At 46.4% G+C, this 17,869-nt stretch overlaps 6 protein-coding genes across 6 annotated transcripts; 3 read left to right on the top strand and 3 right to left on the bottom strand.

Moving 5' to 3' along the window:
- Positions 1-38: 38 nt before the first annotated feature.
- On the top strand, positions 39-1,241 carry VTP21DRAFT_9822 (uncharacterized protein; the record flags this gene model as incomplete). Its single annotated transcript, XM_069400811.1, has 5 exons — positions 39-102; positions 183-273; positions 341-453; positions 518-896; positions 962-1,241. 5 exons carry the CDS (start codon positions 39-41, stop codon positions 1,239-1,241), a joined length of 927 nt encoding a protein of 308 aa, XP_069253548.1.
- Positions 1,242-1,696: 455 nt separating this feature from the next.
- VTP21DRAFT_9821 (uncharacterized protein) lies at positions 1,697-2,623 on the top strand (the record flags this gene model as incomplete). Its single annotated transcript, XM_069400810.1, has 1 exon — positions 1,697-2,623. One exon carries the CDS (start codon positions 1,697-1,699, stop codon positions 2,621-2,623), a length of 927 nt encoding a protein of 308 aa, XP_069253547.1.
- Positions 2,624-4,576: 1,953 nt separating this feature from the next.
- VTP21DRAFT_9820 (uncharacterized protein) lies at positions 4,577-7,768 on the bottom strand (the record flags this gene model as incomplete). The annotated part of the gene is made up of 1 exon (XM_069400809.1): positions 4,577-7,768. One exon carries the CDS (start codon positions 7,766-7,768, stop codon positions 4,577-4,579), a length of 3,192 nt encoding a protein of 1,063 aa, XP_069253546.1.
- Positions 7,769-11,495: 3,727 nt separating this feature from the next.
- Positions 11,496-13,494, top strand: VTP21DRAFT_9819 (uncharacterized protein; the record flags this gene model as incomplete). The annotated part of the gene is made up of 6 exons (XM_069400807.1): positions 11,496-11,804; positions 11,895-12,320; positions 12,389-12,646; positions 12,708-13,077; positions 13,163-13,252; positions 13,322-13,494. 6 exons carry the CDS (start codon positions 11,496-11,498, stop codon positions 13,492-13,494), a joined length of 1,626 nt encoding a protein of 541 aa, XP_069253545.1.
- A 358-nt stretch (positions 13,495-13,852) lies between these two features.
- VTP21DRAFT_9818 (uncharacterized protein) lies at positions 13,853-14,522 on the bottom strand (the record flags this gene model as incomplete). The annotated part of the gene is made up of 4 exons (XM_069400806.1): positions 13,853-13,986; positions 14,064-14,156; positions 14,221-14,338; positions 14,409-14,522. 4 exons carry the CDS (start codon positions 14,520-14,522, stop codon positions 13,853-13,855), a joined length of 459 nt encoding a protein of 152 aa, XP_069253544.1.
- A 336-nt stretch (positions 14,523-14,858) lies between these two features.
- On the bottom strand, positions 14,859-17,313 carry VTP21DRAFT_9817 (uncharacterized protein; the record flags this gene model as incomplete). Its single annotated transcript, XM_069400805.1, has 8 exons — positions 14,859-15,167; positions 15,237-15,352; positions 15,485-16,093; positions 16,176-16,197; positions 16,283-16,433; positions 16,499-16,634; positions 16,693-16,985; positions 17,078-17,313. The coding sequence occupies 8 exons, from the start codon at positions 17,311-17,313 to the stop codon at positions 14,859-14,861; spliced, it is 1,872 nt and encodes a 623-aa protein (XP_069253543.1).
- Between the last annotated feature and the right edge of the window lie 556 nt (positions 17,314-17,869).

Below are 17,869 nucleotides of genomic sequence, written 5' to 3'. Positions count from 1 at the left end.
TTGTTGTTTCCTCCAATCCCTGTAAACTCCGTAGTCCTATGTTTCAAGGTCTAAAGTGCTGGTTTAGTAGAAGCGTTCCACAGACTTCCAGAGATTGCTGGGGTTAGTTAATGAAACACCACGAGACTCGATAACCATCTTCATCGTGCAAAATTTACTGTTCTAATTTATTTCTACTTTAGCAAGAGAGGGCGGCAAAACTCTAAGGGATCCTTATGATGAGCGGGTTGAATTCCTTTTCAGCGATGATAAGAATGATCCTGTTACACAGGCGTGAGTACATCTTTCCAACATGAAAATCGAATAAAAAAAATTATAATTTTACGCGTGATGCATCTAGAATATACGAACAGGGCTCGACGACTATATATCGTTCTTCCTGGATAACCGACTCCGTGAGTGAAGGAAGATTACAAATTTTGGGGCGCTATGTACTTCCAAGCCATGATTTGGGTAAATCTCAGTCCCCATTTGCAAATATTTGTACAATTGCGATATTAATTTTCGAATACAAAAGGATCCTATTCCCAAGGGTACTCAACAAGCTCTCATTCGCCCGTCAAACAGAAGGCAATCTCTCAACACTCACATGCTTCACATTCGCTTACACACTCTGAATTCTCACGGCAGCGGCTGGCAGCACAGTCAAAATATGCTCCGGGTGTGATTGTCGAGGAATCGGATGAAGAAGAGGAGGATGCAGTCGAATGGCGCGCACCAAGCCCACCCGGTCCAGTAATCAATAATTCTTCACGATATAACGGGGAGTCGTCACTTTCTCATAGGTCGCGATTTCGAAATACAAATTATAAATCCTCATCTCGAATATTGTCAGATTCCCTCCAATTTGAACACGAAGAGGAGGTTCCAAGCTCACAAGATGCGAATACTAACAGGTTAGAGTTCCCCTGCGTTTCATTAAAAATATTTTATCAAGCTTAACTTTCTCGAATTGCTCTAGTTATACACAACTCTTCCCAGAGGATATCTACTGTGAGTCCAAGCTAGAAGCCACTAAAGACTCTGCAGTGACGGAGATGAGCGTGGAATTATTATTCATGCGCGCTGCTTCCAAAGCAGAGCGTAGTGTCGAAGATATGGGATGGCTTTTGGAAGGGATTGAGGACTACACTCCCAATCGAAACGGGTTCACTCTGGAATTAAACCCTGCAAGAGGCAATTCATTCATCACGGATCTATCAGCTGGTAGTGAAGACAAAGCAGCAGCAAGGCAAAGCTAATCTTTTATCTTCTCCCTATACAATGTATTATATTTATGAAAGCTCTATTATATCACTGTCTGTGGATTTTTGCTTCTCTCCCTGTATGATAATATGACGTACAACTTGTTTATTGCTAATGGATTCCTGCACTACTTTACACGTTACAAACTTTCTATATCGTACAACATAATGTCCCACCACCTTGGACGGAGTATATGTTGTTAACAAATTACATCAGGAAGTGTTCGATCGTGATTTTCAATCATTTGCAATATATTGCCTTCATTATTGTTTTTTTATTGCGCCATTAGGTGAGAGAAGCCTATGATCCTAAATTAAGCTAGACTCAATTATTTGCTCTGATTATTTTTTTCTAAGCCTTTTCTGCCTAAGCTCGCTTGAATATGTATATTTAGACTTTGAATTCTTATCTCTAAATCCATTTATTTTTTCCCAAGTCCAATTTGGCCGATATGAGCGTTCTCTCACAGATATATCGTCCAGCTGCATTGCTTACGCCTTCCCGATCGTCTCTCACTCTTAATTATCAGCGCTGGCGCGATCTGGAGTTCCAGGCAGAGAAATTTGAGCGCTCCGATGCTGACATTGAAATAATATCAACAATTAGTCCCTCCCCCACTCACATCACCTCTAATTTTCCAGCCAACCCATCCAAGTTGGAATATAAAGGTAGCCCCTATCGAGTTTTAGTGCTTGACAGCAGCTTCAACCCGCCAACCCGTGCCCACCAACACCTTCTTCTCTCGGCCGTTGAACAAGGCCTCCGTGCTGGGCAGCCATTTGATGCTTGTTTGCTCTTGCTTGCAACTCAGAATGCTGACAAAAAGAGATCGGGAGCTGGATTGGGAGATCGACTGGCAATGATGGAAATTATGGCCGGGGAAATTGCCGATGAATTAGAGAAAAGCCAGCGAAATGAGAAGACTTGCGTCGAGATTGGAATTGGATTAACACGGTTCGCAAGGTTTATTGACAAGGCCCGTGCTCTCACCAGCTCCTCCTCACAACAGGATCAGAGCATTGAACCCTGGTTTATTGTTGGCTTTGATACTGCAATACGACTCTTTAATCCACGCTATTATCACGACATGCATGCCGAATTGGCCCCATTTTTCAAGAGTTCCCAAATATTCTGTGCTAACCGAGCTGGATTTGAAGAAAATGAGGTACAGGCTTTCTTCCAAAGCAAAGAAGTGAAGGCTGTACGATCACGGGTCCATCCTTTAACTATCCATGAGGAGCTTGCTTTGCTAAGCTCAACTCGAGCAAGAGAGTTAGTGCAAGACGTGCTTCCGAAGGAAGAGCGGATTGAAAAGTTGAGGGCCATTCTTCCAGGCCCAGTGGCGAGATATGTTGTAGAACGCGAACTGTATTTGTAGTCATGTCCCTTGTAATATCGCCCGCATGTATTTGAAGATGTCATAGTCTTGCATTCCTCCGCTTCATCTTCATGAAGTCTATAGTACCTCCTGAGCAATTCATAGATTAGACAAGTGCTAGATGGATTTTCATATTTTAATATTGACTCTCAATGTTTCTATAATACATACATAAGAGAAACTCTAATGGTGATGATTGAGATAGCCATAGAATGCTCGTCCCTTCGTTAAATTTCTACTACAGAGAAGCCTCTGGATCATATGAAGCTGCCTGATATCCATTGATAAAATAATCTTTTAAAATCAATAACATATCTGCTATTTTAAAGTTGTGCCAGCCGGCTATAAAATTGGCATTCAATATCTTTTTTTTTAGATTCAGTGTCAAAAGAAACCATGAATTTTGCAGGCACATCACAGCATCACTATAAGCCGCGCTGATATTGAAAAATAAACTGATACGAATCTATTGTAGAACTTGGTCAAAGTTCAGAGCAGTGAAGGCAACTAAGGCGACCAAACCTTTTTAACATACCAGTGAGAATCGTATATTAAGTGTTGGAAAGTATTGGTTTATTTTAACACTTTTCGAACAAAGTTGTTAGGCAACACTCCATAATAGCAGTATTGTAGCAATATGGCTAAATTCCTTTTAATTAATTTTTTTTTGCACGGTCAATTCATATAAATAACAAAAAGCTACAGCTAACATTTTAAACTATTTCTTTTTTTTTAAAGTGTCACCCTTGGCATGCTTGAGCTCACATGCTATTGTAGCTTCCGTTCAAGCTGGTTTTTCTGGCACTGCTCCAATTGCTGGGTCGCCTCGTTAAGCACCGTGAAACTTTGCTGCGTGCCGCTTCCTTGTACCTGCTGGATAACTCCTCTTTGCGTTTGCTGCTGGCGGTCGCGATATTCGACTCTGTCGCCTTGTCTGAAGTTTTGATCCATGGTGTTTTCGAGTTTGTAGTGTTCTTGGCAAATGTGACGTTAACTGATGGAGGAAATGATAAAGAGTCTACAAAAGGAGCTTCAATTTAAATAATTTTTGACGAGAACACGTCCCCACCTTCTTCCACCTGACACTTGGGCGAGTTCTCACATCCTGCCTTATGGAGGAAAAGATAAGCATATTAGTTTTAAATAGGATATCATGAGCCATCTGGTGGGAATGAAAAGGATATTTTTGAAGTGCTCACCATTTTGGCTCGGGAACCCTCCCCTTTCTCTTGACTCGCTAGCAAAACTACGCCCAAGGATCGGGGCACGTTTTAAAGCCAGGGTTGTGATGAGAATCTCCCATCGGTGACTTCTCCTTTGCTAAGAAAGCGATTTGCCCTTGCGAATTGAACCACAGAATGTCATGACTGATGCCTATTGCGATATTTGACAGGTCATTTTTAGCCCTCTCCTTTCTTTTCCTTGGATGGTCCCGCGGTGCAAAAGAAAGTGTTCGGAAAACGGAAACTGTAATGCGGATCATCCATTTCTCATAAATGCCGAGGAAAGCGAGATGTTAGGAAGCAAACGAAGAAGGAATCGAGAAGAAGCCGAAATATAATAGGCAGAGATTTATTAATTGTTCGGAAGGAGGGGCCAATGGGAGAAGGGAGGGGGTTGATGTGTCCATTTCCCAAAAAAAACTCTGTATTTTGTTAATAGGGAAACCAATCTGATTATAAATATCAAGGTGAAGCAAGCTTATTTCCATTTGGATATTACGGGTGATCAATAAAGTCTTTATTATTACTTTAAACAATAGTATTTATAGTATATTATGGTATATTCTGAGTTGCTAAATTGCAAATGGTTGTCCAAAAAAAGAGGGGGGGGGGGGGCTGGAAGAGGAGGAAGTTTGGGAAAGAAGAAAATACAAAGCTTAAATAACAAAAGATAAAATGGATAATAACGCAACGGGATGTCTGTCTATTTACGTGTGAAGATGCTGTTACTCTACCAAGCCATCTTTGCAACAGGCCCATTGGGGAAGGAACGGACAAGCAGCTTGCGAACCTCGTCCACCAACAAGATACCAAGTGCCATCGGGAAAGGAATGAGCCAGTACTTGATAGGCACAGGGGCAGTGTAGAAAAGATTGTTGATCCATGGGATCTCGGTGACGATAATGGCGACGATAAAGGAAAAGAGCATACCGAGGAAAAGCCAAAGGTTACGGCGTTTGGGACGGATGGGGTCAGCTTGGAGGATAGAAAGTTTGCGGTTACGGATGGAAAGGATATTACCCCACTGGATGATCACCAAGGTGATAAAGGTAATAGAGCTGGCCACATTGACGTGATAATTGTTGAACTCCTCCTTAGTGACCGTGGCTTTGCTCCAGTCGATTCCGTTGCCAAACGTGAAGACAAGATCGTACCATCCAAGATTGGTGTATTCCTTGAGATAGGTGAAGAACATGGCCTCGGAGCAGATAGCCTCAAGGGTCCCGATGAACCCATAAGATTGCAGATAGATTTTGAACGTGATCAAGTGGTCCTTCTTCGAGTTGCGAGGGGGTTGTGACAAAAGATCGTACTCCTCTTGCTCCATAATGAGTGCGAGACAAGGGAAGAGGTCGGTGAAACAACAGATCATGATCATGAGGAAGGCGGAGAGTGGGAGGGGAGTGCCAAAGAACACGTTGATCAACACGGGCCAGATTTCGGACCAAGAGCCGGCGGGAAGCAAGTAGCCAATTACCTTTTGCAAGTTCTGGAAGACGAGACGACCCAGACGAATAGCCTCGGTGATGGAGTCGAACTTGTCGAGCAAGACCAAGTCAGCAGCCTCAATAGCCACATCACTACCCGAAACCACTGCAACACCAACGTCAGCGGCTTTGAGAGCGGGGGCGTCATTGACACCATCACCGGTGACTGCTACCACACCATCCCGCTTCTTGAACTCGTTCACTATTCTAAGCTTCTGCTCGGGAGTGGTACGCGCGAAGACAATTTCCTCGTACTTGCACACACGATCCCACTCGGAGTCGCCCATTTTCTGGATGTCAGTGCCGGTAAGCAGGAGGCTGGTGACACCATTGAATTTCTCAGCGTCATCTCCCTCTGACTTGAGAACTTCATCGTAGGTATCCGGATCGCGTGTTGTGGTGAAGATGCCAATTTGACGGGCAATCGCGGCGGCGGTGAGGCCAAAATCACCAGTGACCATGAAGAAGCGCGTGCCGGCTTTTCGGCACTTAGCCACGGTGTCCTTAATCTCGGGGCGGGGAGGATCCATTATACCGATCAAGCCGATGATGGTAAGGTCTTGGACGGCATGGTTGGTAATTTCTTCTTGGAAATCATTGGTTCCCATCTCGGCAGCTGGGGTGTAGAAGCGACGGCACAGGATGAGAACACGCTCGCCGTTGCGGGACCACTTCTGCTGCATATCAGTGACGACATTCATGGCTTCCGAAGACAGCGGCACTACTGAGTTGGTGGCGGCGGAGAGGACCGAGGTACACTTGGGGAGCAAAACGTCTGGAGCACCTTTGACAAGCACGAGAGATTGCTTGCTTCCCCCAAACACTTGCTCCATCATTTCGTGGTTGGAGCCGGCCTGGTACATCGTGAGCATCCATTTGTTTTTCGAGTTAAAGGGGATTTCGAAGACGCGTTGAAAATGAGTGGAGAAATCAGCCGTGGACCCCACGTGCTCCGAGAACCGGAGAAGGGCGCAGTCAGTGGCATCACCGTTAGCAAGGCGATCCGCTACAGGGCGGTCCATGGTGGAGGGGTCGAACGTGGCATTGTTACAAAAGAGGGAGGCCAGTTGAAGTTGACGATAAGCAATAGCGAGCTGGCTCGAGGGCTCACGGACAATGGTGTCGCGGCAGTTGTCTGGGTTGGTCTCGTTATCAAGGAATCCGACCGAGGTTACAAACATCTTATTCTGGGTGAGGGTGCCAGTTTTGTCTGAGCAAATGACGTTGACGCAGCCCAGCGTTTCGACGGTGGTGAGTGCCTTTGGCAAAATATTATTCTGTCGCATGCGGCGAGCAACCATCATAAGCGTCAAGGCCACGCCCACGGGCATACCCTCAGGAATAAAGGCCACTACACAGCCCATCACGTTGACCAACATGCCCACCACGCTCAAGAAATCGGGATAAGCAGCTCGCAGCCAAGCACCCCATACAATAGCAATCATAGACGCCAACACGATAGTCAAGCAGACGATAATTCGTACGAAGCGGTTGATTTCCTGCTGGATGAGGGGAACTTTGGGACGCCTGGATGAGGTGAGTTTAGAGATACGGCCCATAACGGTGTTGCCGCCAGTCAGCACGACCACGCCTGCACCACTGCCATTCACGACGTGAGTGCCCATGAGAGCGATGTTTTTGGACTCCAAGAAGTTATCGTCAGTGCAATCCACCACGCCATCAATGGCATCACTCTCTCCGGTAAGGATCGATCGATCCAGCTTAAGGTCGTTGGAGGTCTGAAGTAGGCGAATGTCAGCGGGGACCTTGTTGCCAAGTTTAAGATGGACAATGTCGCCGACCACTAGGTTGGTGGCGGGCATTTTCCTCAGCTGGCCGTCACGGAGCACCAAGCATTCAGAGGGAATCATGTTGAGGATAGATTTCATGACGCGTGACGTGGACCAATCCTGGAATGCCGAAAAGGAAGCCTGAAGAAAGATGACGATGAGGACGAGAATGGCGAGGGCCAAGTTCGTTGCGCTAGGAGGGTCGCTGAGAGGCTGCCAGCAGAGGAAGAACACCAGGACACCGACCCACAGCACCGCGCAAAAGCCACCAAAAATATAGCCCAGCAACTTCCGGACATAGTTGGGCTTGCGTTGCTCTAGGACATTGGGCCCATTGCGTTGCAACCGCTTCTCTGCGGAAGCGGAGTCCAGGCCCTCATTGTCGCTAGTGTTGAACCGGAGACTGACCTCGTGGGAGCTCATCTTATGAAATTCAAGAGAAGCGAAATACTCGGTATCATCCTTGGGTTTGCCTTTGTCGCGGACATGCTGCGAGTCGGTCACCTGGATGGAGAGGGTGCGGAACTCGATGGGCAAGCTGTGGTTGCCATTTGAGTTGGGGGGAGAGAACACCTTGGATTGGGGCCGAGCATCAATCTGGAATTGAACAGCCTCCTTCTCGCCCGCCTCAATATCTTTGCTCATGCTTAGTCGACTTGAAATTACCACGTTCCTAATCACATCAAAAGTTAGAATTCCAATCCACGAGGTTACAAGACCAGGTGAAAACCAGGAGGATGGATAAGAGCCTCACCTCTACAGTTGGATCCGGGATCAATCAATAGATGACGAAAGGGAGAGAAGAGGGGGAGAAAAATCGCGCAAAAGACTAAATGAAGGATAGCGCAAAGGCTATTCTGAACACAATAAATAAAATGAAAGTCGCGAAACTTTGCTCTTCTTATAATGGGGACCGAGGGGAGGGCAAGCGTCTTCCAGATTACAAGCATGGCGAGGAGGGTAGATTTGGACGGCTACTCGAATAGCAGAATTTTCTCAAGATGGGAAACCTTTGACTGATTAGACTGCGAACGGAGAAGATGCAAGGTGGTTGGAGCCGGGGCAGGCGCGGGCCGCTGTTTGTGAAAGCGTTTGCGGGAGCCGATTTTGCACTAGAGGCTGACCGATAACCTTAAAGTTGGAATGGATTAGAAGATCAGTAAGATTGCTGATGACTGACTGTAAATCAAGCAATTTCCCTGTCCCAGTATTCTACTCGAATGGCAGAATTTTCGCGTGTTACAGCCACATCTCTCATCTTAGCCTGGCTCAAATTTGCTCACTATGCGATTGGTTAGGAGAAGGAAATCCCCGAAATTTTAGAGCTATCCGTCGGCCCAATGTGTGGATAATGGACGGGATAGGCGCAGATTGGATCTGTTGAGTAGCTCATTATGCTGATGGAACGCCACAAGCGGTGGCTGCCTCCCACTATAACTAGATGATGATGCAACCCTGTCTTACAGAGGTTGCTTGTTTTGCTATGCTTGCAGGATCCCTTACATCAAAGATCTCTGCCTAGATGTAGTTTTCTTGGGCATTCATGCACGGGTGGAAGCCACCCCATAACCCCCCTCTAGCTCGATTAAGCATCCTGAACACACCGACAAGTCTTAATTTTTTGCGGAGCCAAAAATTTGAGGCTTTAACACGACCGAATCCAATCATTACGCCGATCTCTAGCTCTAATAATTTCCAGCCTTGGGAGAATGGTTGAAAAAGTGTCCATCTTCGGCCTTAAGAGCTTGGCGTGGAGGGACTGATAAAAAATTTCTAACCGACTACAAGCCAAGCGAGACGGGATCGCGCTAGCCAAGCACAAGAATGGACAACATGAAGATGCGTTTCACCCTCAAAGAGGCTGGATGGACTTCCATGGTTGTAGGCCGGATTAGCAACTCGTCTTCAAGGATGAAATGACAAAATTCGGTTGAAATATCTTCGATTTCTGAACCGGGCAAAGGATTTGAATTAGGCTCGTCTGTAATGAGCTGGTATTTAGGTTGTGTTCATGTCATCCATTTAAAGGTGGTATAGACCACCTAATAGGAGTTTTAAAACGCCATTGACGGCCCATTCTCCTCCGAAGAGGGGACAAAGGTTGATAGCGTTATTGAACCTAGCCGGTTTGGGATAGTTCCGTACGCCTTCAATGTTTGCGAGGTCAAGGTTTGTAATGCAGTGTTTTTATATATTCTAGTATGTCGGCTCCCACGCCTCTCATGAGGACTTTATTAAGAGATTAACGGTAGTAGCCTTCATTTGGGTGTGTATGACAAGTACATACTGGTCGAGCCCGAGTAATATTTGTAGTTACAATGACTGTTTATTGGAACTGAAAGGCTCATTTTCAAGGTTTATTGTCTGACGTAGGTTGTGCTGGCCGCACCACAAGTATTCGGATGGATGTGGTAGGTTATTTCTGGAAGCGGAGAGCGTGTGCATAAAGGGTCGAGGTGGTACCATGGCTACAACATAGGCATGGGAGAGAGATGAAATTTAAGTAAGCAACACACCAAATGGGGGCTGGAATTAAGCTAAATGAGTTCCAAAGAATTCAATTATTTTGTGTAGTGCGAGTAATCTTATCGGAATTAAAAGTCGACTGTATTTAGTTTATAAATAATAGAAGATGAAATAATGCGCCTGTAATCCAATACCAATTGATGGTGGGGATTTCTGACATTGGCATATCGTGGGAATCTTGAAAACTGTATTATCACTTCGCTCTAATCCGAAGCACACAGGATTCAGTATTGGGATGGAAAATTGAATGCTGCTCTATATTTTCTGAGCTTGAGATTTAACGCATTGAAAACGAGAAGATGCTATCCTTGTAGAAAGCAGGGCGGGATCTAGTAAATAAGGTAGTTTTTAAAATGAAACAAAGCTAGTTCATTCTTACGCGGAAGAAAGGTTTCTCCATCTGGTTTACCAACTTGGCATTTTATCTCTTCTCGGGAATTAGTATAAGAAGTGTTATAGGCTCCTTTTTGTTTCTTGGAAGTTCTTTGACGATTTTGCTTTCGTGCTCTTTCCTTTGATCCGGAGAAAGCTTTGCGTTCACTTGCGAGCTCTTCGGTCAGTTCTTCAGGGATGAGGGTGTGCTTCGAAGTTGTATAGCAGAGCGGTTGCTATAATTACCCGCTTGTTTTATTTCTGCAAGTCTTATTTCTGAAATTGCAGCAAGGTGGTCTCGCATCTGCAACCTGATGTCCTTATATAACTGAAGCCAATAATTGCTAAGAGAATCGAGGATGTTGTCATGATTGGAATCTATAAAATGTGCAATAGAGAAGAAAAGTGCGTCAATCGACCTAGTAGATAGCGCCAATCGATATTGAAGGTTTGCCAGTGTGCGATCTCTCGCTTTGGTCAGCCGTGACGCGTTCTGGAGCAAACTACTCGGCATAGCGGGCGCGTCATAGATTCGGTCGCGGACAGGAGGCGCGCGAGCCCACCATTCAGCGCGTAGATCTTTATCGTGAATCCGAAATTTGGGCGAGTATAAAGGCTCTCGTATATGAGGAACCGCATCCTCCACTCATTGTGGGATATCTAGGTAGTGTTTTGGAGTAGGCGTGTAGATGATATACTCTTTGACGTTGTTGCCTTCCCTTCTTGCCTTGCTAAGTTCCTCCTATTGGTTCTCTCCAAGCTCGAGCTGGATTCTCTCCAACCTAGATTTAAGATGTTCAACTTCCGCCCGAAGCATGTCTACGCGATGACTTTGAATTGGCATGGTAAAACAGCTCAAAATGGCAATAGGGAGGGTAATGAGTGGCTTATTAGCTGAATGCTTGAATTTGTGTTGTGAGTTATCCTTTATTTATGCTGAAATAGTTTTGGATAGGTCGGAATCTGGAATTTATGGTAGTTTAATTGAACAACTGCAAGGCAGTTACAAATTGCACGGTAAGAATATTATCATTAAATCTCCCTCATTACATATTCGTAAAATTATACGCCTTATGTAAACGTATGCGGCTGTTTGCACGTGGCCTAGTCCAAACATATTAATGATATTTCTAACCGTATTTTTTATCGGATATGAATTTTATCATACAAAATTTAAAACACCGTGTCTTATCCGTATTTTTTATATTTTATCGGAATTTTTACACCAACTTCTACTTTAAGTGGCGCAGCCGATGTGGACTAAGCTGATTCAACCCTGCTGAATGGTCGCAGGACAATATTGGATAGACTGAAAATTGCGGGCCGAGTCTACTGGAAGTTGAGGGCCGTGGATGAGTAAGGCTAATCCCGTCCAATATTTTTCACTGAAAAATAAAGTTTATTAAGGCGGATAAAACATTTCGGTGTTCTGTATAGTTAAAAATTGGGCTCGAGCTCTCTTCTCTCTTCCACTATGTTGTCCAAAAGCAAGCGCGCCCTAACCCAATCCTTCTCAAAACCACAGCAGCAAACGGAGGCTTGCTCTCCTGCACCGCCTGCGCAGCGGTCACTTCCTTCCTCTTTGCCTGAGCATATTCCCCGCAATTCCCATAAACCGCTTGCCTATGAGTTGATGAAGAATGAGGAGGTGGAGGATCCTCCCATGTACATTTACGTCTCGGTATACCTCAACTATTTGCTCCTCATTATTTTCGGGCATTTGAGGGACATATTTGGTAAACGATTTAGGAAGAAGAAATACCAGCATCTGCGCATGCAAAATGTAAGCCCCATCTGATAATGCCAAGGAATATTTGCGAGAAAACACCAGAGCTAAATCCTCTTTTCTACACACACAACTTTATCTATTTAGGGCTATGCTCCTCTCACTTCCGATTTTGAATCTTTTTATATCCGCCGTCTCTATCTGCGTGTTCGCGATTGCTATAATCGGCCCATCCGGGGCGTGCCCGGCCGTACATGCCAGCTACTCGATCGAACCTCCTCAGACTACAATGTCACCTTTCAATATCCTGGCACGACCACCGAGGTGCTCAACCTAGGCTCCTATAACTATCTGGGCTTCGCTCAAGCAGAAGGCCCATGCGCAGATGCAGTTGAAGAGGCTGTAAGAGAGAACGGAATAGCCTCCTCAAGTCCGAGATTGGAAACAGGAACTAGTGATATGCATAGGGAGCTAGAGGAGTTGACGGCACGGTTCCTTGGGAAGGAGGATGCAATAGTCATCTCGATGGGACATGCTACCAACGCCACGACTCTACCTGCCCTAGTTGGAAAGGTTAATAGCCATTCTCATCAATGCCACTTTCTTCATCCCTCAAAAACATATTCCTCTGTCCTTGGTAGGGTTGCCTTGTGCTTAGCGACGAGCTCAATCATGCCTCCATCATAACCGGGCTCCGCCTCTCCGGGGCGTCCATCCGCATCTTCAAGCACAACGATATGAAGGAGCTTCGGGAGCTCCTGCGCGAGTCCATCTCGCAAGGACAACCACGCACCCATCGACCATGGAAAAAAATACTGGTGGTCGTGGAGGGTATCTATAGCATGGAGGGGAATGTGCCCGACTTGCACTCATTGATTGAGTTGAAGAGGGAGTTCAAGGTAAGGATGGAGATGGATGATAGGAATGGATGAACAGCTCTTCTAAGTAGGGATTGTATAGTTCTACATATTTCTGGATGAGGCTCACTCAATCGGCGCCCTCGGCTCTTCGGGACGTGGGGTGTGCGACCTCCTGGGGGTGGACACGCGTGATATCGACATCATGATGGGCACGTACACGAAATCCTTTGGCGCCGCAGGCGGATACATCGCAGCCGATAAGGACGTCATCGATTATCTACGTCTCACCAACTATTCAAACATCTATGCGGAGGGGATGTCGATTCCCGTGTTGCAACAGTCCATCACCAGCTTCAAAATCATCATGAATGAGGCCTGGGAGGGTGAGGGTGAGAAGAGGATTCGGCAGCTAAGGGAAAACTCGCTTTACTTCCAAAGGAGGCTGAAAGAAATGGGCTTCATCCTCTACGGTGAGTACGGTGGTCGGAAGAGCACAAGAAGAAGAAAAGAAAAATCCCTCTTCAGGGCTGAGCTAAATGCCCCATGTTCATCTAGGATTCGAAGGTTCACCGGTCATTCCGCTTCTCCTCTTTAACCCGGCCAAGATCCCAGCCTTTTCTCGCGAGCTTCTCAAGCGAGGCATTGGTACCATATCCCCCCCACCTGGCTTCCCCCATTCTATGGACTAATCGTTTTTTATTCTACCCTGTTTAGCGGTGGTGATTTCGGCCTATCCCGCGACCCCGATGAACACCCCCCGAGTCCGCTTTTGTATGTCCTCCGCACACACTCGGAAGGATCTGGACTATGCACTGGAGAAGATTAGTGAAGTGGGAGATCTGCTGATGCTTAAGCTTAGCCGTAGAAAGCTGCAGTATTCGTCATAGCGACGATATGTCTAGATGTAGTGTAGCTAGAAGCGATGTTAATTATTTTTTTTTATTACTATTCCACTCTAATTCCTAATTTTTATTACCATTAACTTTATTGGACTCTACTATTGCCATGGCCTCTACCAAATAGCCAGCGAATAAGGACAATGGAGGTGGAGACAAAATAATGATAAATTCTAAAGAATATTAAAATAGCCCGACATCAAACTGAGTGAATGTATAATATATAACATTGGAGAATGAAAGAAAAAAGAGAAAACGCAGAATGCTATGGAAGAAATCGTACAATGAAACAGCTAAGCATGTTCTATTTACACAGATAGGGATGCATGTATATATGTATAGGTGGATTCTAATGCTCCATGAGGAATCGTTCGAACAAAACCAAGGCTGCTCGGCAGGCCATCACGCCTACATCTGCCTTATCCCCAGACTCTCCGCGTTGTTCGAACAGCTTGACAGCGTTGCCCATTGCATAGCCTACCACTGAAAACATATCAAACATGGCCCATTGTTAGATATGGAGGGGGGAGGAAAGAAATACGGAGAGAGAGATAGCTTACATAGTCCCAACATACTGGAGTCGTTGAGTGGACGCTGGAGGAAAGAAAGGTGTAGTTCGTACTGCTTAACCGCCATTATTGCGGCGGCACCAGCTACAGGATAGTGAAACTGTGAGCTTATTCAGCGAAGGAGAGAAGGGCCCCAAAAACAATGTACCAATTATTTCCGACGACAAACTCCTTTTCTCATCTTCACACACGGTCCTCCATGCCTGTAGCATATTCTCTGTCTGAAGAAAGTCTTCGCTTCCATAATCCCAATTTATTTTTTCGAGCTAAAATTCCCAACATTCGGTCAGCTCCCAATCAGAATTGGTAATGCGAGACAATCCTTCGAAGACTTACACTCCTACATATTTCACGGAAATACGCCTGGTGCTGCATGTTGCCGTGCTGCTCCGTGGCAGCAAGCTCTACAATGGAGGGATTGATGTTATGATTGATGATGAACTTCGACATGATTGCCTGTGTGAACAAAAGGATGCAATGTCTGAACGAGGATATATATATATAGAAGCGGTTTCGATCATCAGATATCCGTCTCTCAAAATTAAATCCGAGACCCCGTTTCCATTGGAAAATTAAATTCCGGTAGTGCTGCATTAAAAAGCGGCTAGTTTATCCGGTGGCAAGTGTGGAAGAGGCCATGGAACGATTGGGCAGATTGTGGAAGGAAATGGTTTCATTAAAAAATAGGCCGGTGGCAAACAATAGCCCACAACAACAGTAATTAAATAAGCAAATTAAATAACACACTCTATTTCTCCAAGGGGGGGGGGAGGGGGCGAACCTCCTCTATTTGTCAGGCTGATAGATTATGGGCTCATACTCTGGTCGCCACATGGCTCGTCTTACAACTTCGCGCAGCGGAGCCCCTCTAGCCTCGGGAAGGCGCGCCGTGGCGACACCCTCATCGTATGCGACCTCCACGACCCGCGTGGCTACCTCGGTTGCAACCTCTCTCAGATATTTTACCCCTGGGAAAAGAACCCCTCTCTTAAGTTCAGACTCGGTGGCTATACTGGCGATGGTTTTAGCCGCCTCTTGGAACATTTTGGGAGTTACTCGCGATGCCCGCGCAATGGTCACACCAAGGCCAATTCCCTAAAAGATATAGAGCCTCAGGTTAGAGTGAGAGAGTGGGGAGCAATATCCTCTGGAGAAGACGCCTACAGGGAAACTGTATGAGTTATTGCACTGATTTGTCTGCATAAATTGCCCATTCACTTCTACACTCTTGAAGGGGCTGCCACTTGCAAACAAAGCCCTGCCTTCAGTCCATCGGCATGCTAGAAACCAACAAAACCAATACAAAATTAACGGTGTATGCAATGCAACACTCCACTTCATTCTCTCCAAGTCCACGTTCACATCCCCCCTCCTCGTCTCCTTCCTTCACATAAAACAAAACGAGAACCCACCTTCCTCCGCCGTGCACTCGGAATGAGCCGTTGGATTGCTCAGTGGAAACACCACCGGTCTCTCGCAATATTTTGCCATGGTTCTTATCGCACGCTCCGTAAACGCATCCTTCGTTCCACTCAAGCCCAGAATGATAGTGGGCTTCACCTTCTCGACCACTTCTTCGAGCGACATGCGATCGCCCAGGTCTGCACGTGCATAGTTCACTTGGAGTTCGTTCAATCCTCCTGGTCTCGCCGCCGGTCCAACTCGATTCGAAGGGGGCGAGGAGGTCAGGTTCGGGTTGCCAAGCAGGCCATACTGGTCAAACATCCAGAATCGAGAATAGGCCTCCTTTCTTGACATCAATCCGCCCAGAGCCTGCATACAATCTACAATACCTTCGCATACCCCAATGCCCGCGGAGCCCGCCCCAAGACAGATGATACGCTCTTGGGCGATATCTTCCATCCGACGTCCCTGTGCACGAAGGGAGGCGAGAATGCCCGCCAGAGCAATGGCAGAGGTGGACTGAATATCATCATTGAAGCAAAGGGTATGGTCCTTGTACTTGTTGAGGAGGTTGTAGGCGTGAGGGTGTTTGAAGTCTTCAAATTGGATAAGAACATCTAAAAATAAAGAGAAGCATTCATCAGCCGCAAGGACCCAAACTTGAAAGCAGATGGTTCGGATCCAGGTGGGTATTCTTACTTGGCCACCGAGTAAGAACTGCCTAAAAAGTTTGCAAAAGAGTGTTTTCAGAGAGTGAGCCTCATTGTCCGGAGACAAATAAATATATGCATATATTGTTGACGCACCTCTACCCATTCGTCCACTAAAGAATAATACTCTTCTCCCTCAATACGCCTGTGGGGCATTCCCAGGTATAAAGGGTCGTTGAGCAAGTTTTCGTTGTTCGTCCCTACATCAATCACAACGGGAAGCACAGCACGTGGCCTAATTCCGCCTCTGACCAACACAAAAATCGCCAGTGAGTATAGGCACAAAATAAAGCCATCGAAGAGGATATTTACGCGGCCACGTAGAGAGCCAATTTTCCGATGCTGATTTGCATGGAGTTTGAGCCGAGGTCTCCCAGACCGAGGACTCGGCTTCCGTCCGTGACGACTATCACGTCCACCTCATCGTGCGGCCAATTATACACCATGGCTAAAAGAAACACCTAACATTAATCAGGGCCTAGCATTGGGAAAGAAGCCAAAGTTACAAGACATGGCGCCTCGATCTTGCGTGCTAAAGTACATTCCCCTAGCTCTCCTGTAAACCGAGTGGAATTTCTGGCACACAAGCCCCACTGTAGGGGTGTATATGATCCCGGCGAGCTCTTCGATATTATCCATGACAAGTTTGAAGAACAGGGCCTCGTTGCGATCCTGGAGAGAAAGCAAGAATATTGCCTTTTGGAGCGGATCTTTGAGATGGTCGAGATTGTTCTTCACTCTCTCGAGCTGTTTGTCCATAGGTTGCTGGCGCGGTGGAACGAGGCCACGGATTTGTAGCCTTAAAGCCAAAGGATGCATTTTGGACATGTTAGTAAGAGAGCTGGAATTCGAGAGTGCTCGAGCTTAGACTGAAGAATTCTGATGCGTTACCTCTCACGCTCTTCGATAGAGAAGGCGGTTCCTTTGTTCAAGAGCGGGTCGTGGATGATCTCGGTTCCACGCTTTGATGTGACTATCACTCGGCCCCTGGGGCGATAGTAGTCTGCCGGGCTCGTCTCTCCATGGTAGCCTCGAAGGTGTTTTATTGAGCGGCGCTGGAATGAAAAGAGGGGGGCTGGGCGTAAGGATTTGTATTTGATTGGGGATTGGCGCAAGGAATTGAACATGATGGCAACGGATGGATTCGAAAACAAGCACACCGAAAACAGGGCCAGAATGGGCTCGGGCAAATGCAGGAATTCGGGGAGCTGAGAGTAAGCGGCCGATTATCGATAAAGATAAGGAAGACCGCATTTTATTTTCGTTACAACAAGCCTCGGTTCAAACCCCGCCTCGGTTGACAAGCAGGCCAAGCGCCCGCTTGTCCCCCTGCCAACCTCGCGCGCGCTCGTTGGCCGCAGTGTGGGGGATTGTTTTTACCCCGTTAATAACCTCGACGCGGCTCGTTAATTAACGGACCTGTTCCTCTGTGCGTCGCCCTCACCAACGCTTGAAATGTTATTGCAGATTTTTATTTCGCAATATCGATCGTGCTGAACGAGTCCAGACACAGCAGCAGCGCTTCCTTTCCCCGAGCCTTTCCCCCGCCTCTCCTTCCCCTATGCCGCTCCTTTGTAGATTCCTCTTGCAAGTCCGCATCTCACTCCCTCACCGTGGCAGCCATCCCTATTACTAATCGCCATCCCCCCTAATCTTGTTGTCTAATCGCTCTTAATTAATCGC

Source organism: Calcarisporiella thermophila (assembly GCF_041956535.1).
Source record: "Calcarisporiella thermophila strain CBS 279.70 unplaced genomic scaffold VTP21scaffold_6, whole genome shotgun sequence".
Taxonomy (NCBI): Eukaryota; Fungi; Calcarisporiellomycota; class Calcarisporiellomycetes; order Calcarisporiellales; family Calcarisporiellaceae; genus Calcarisporiella; species Calcarisporiella thermophila.
Note: the sequence above shows the minus strand (reverse complement) of the source record. Positions and strands in the feature narration are given on the sequence as shown.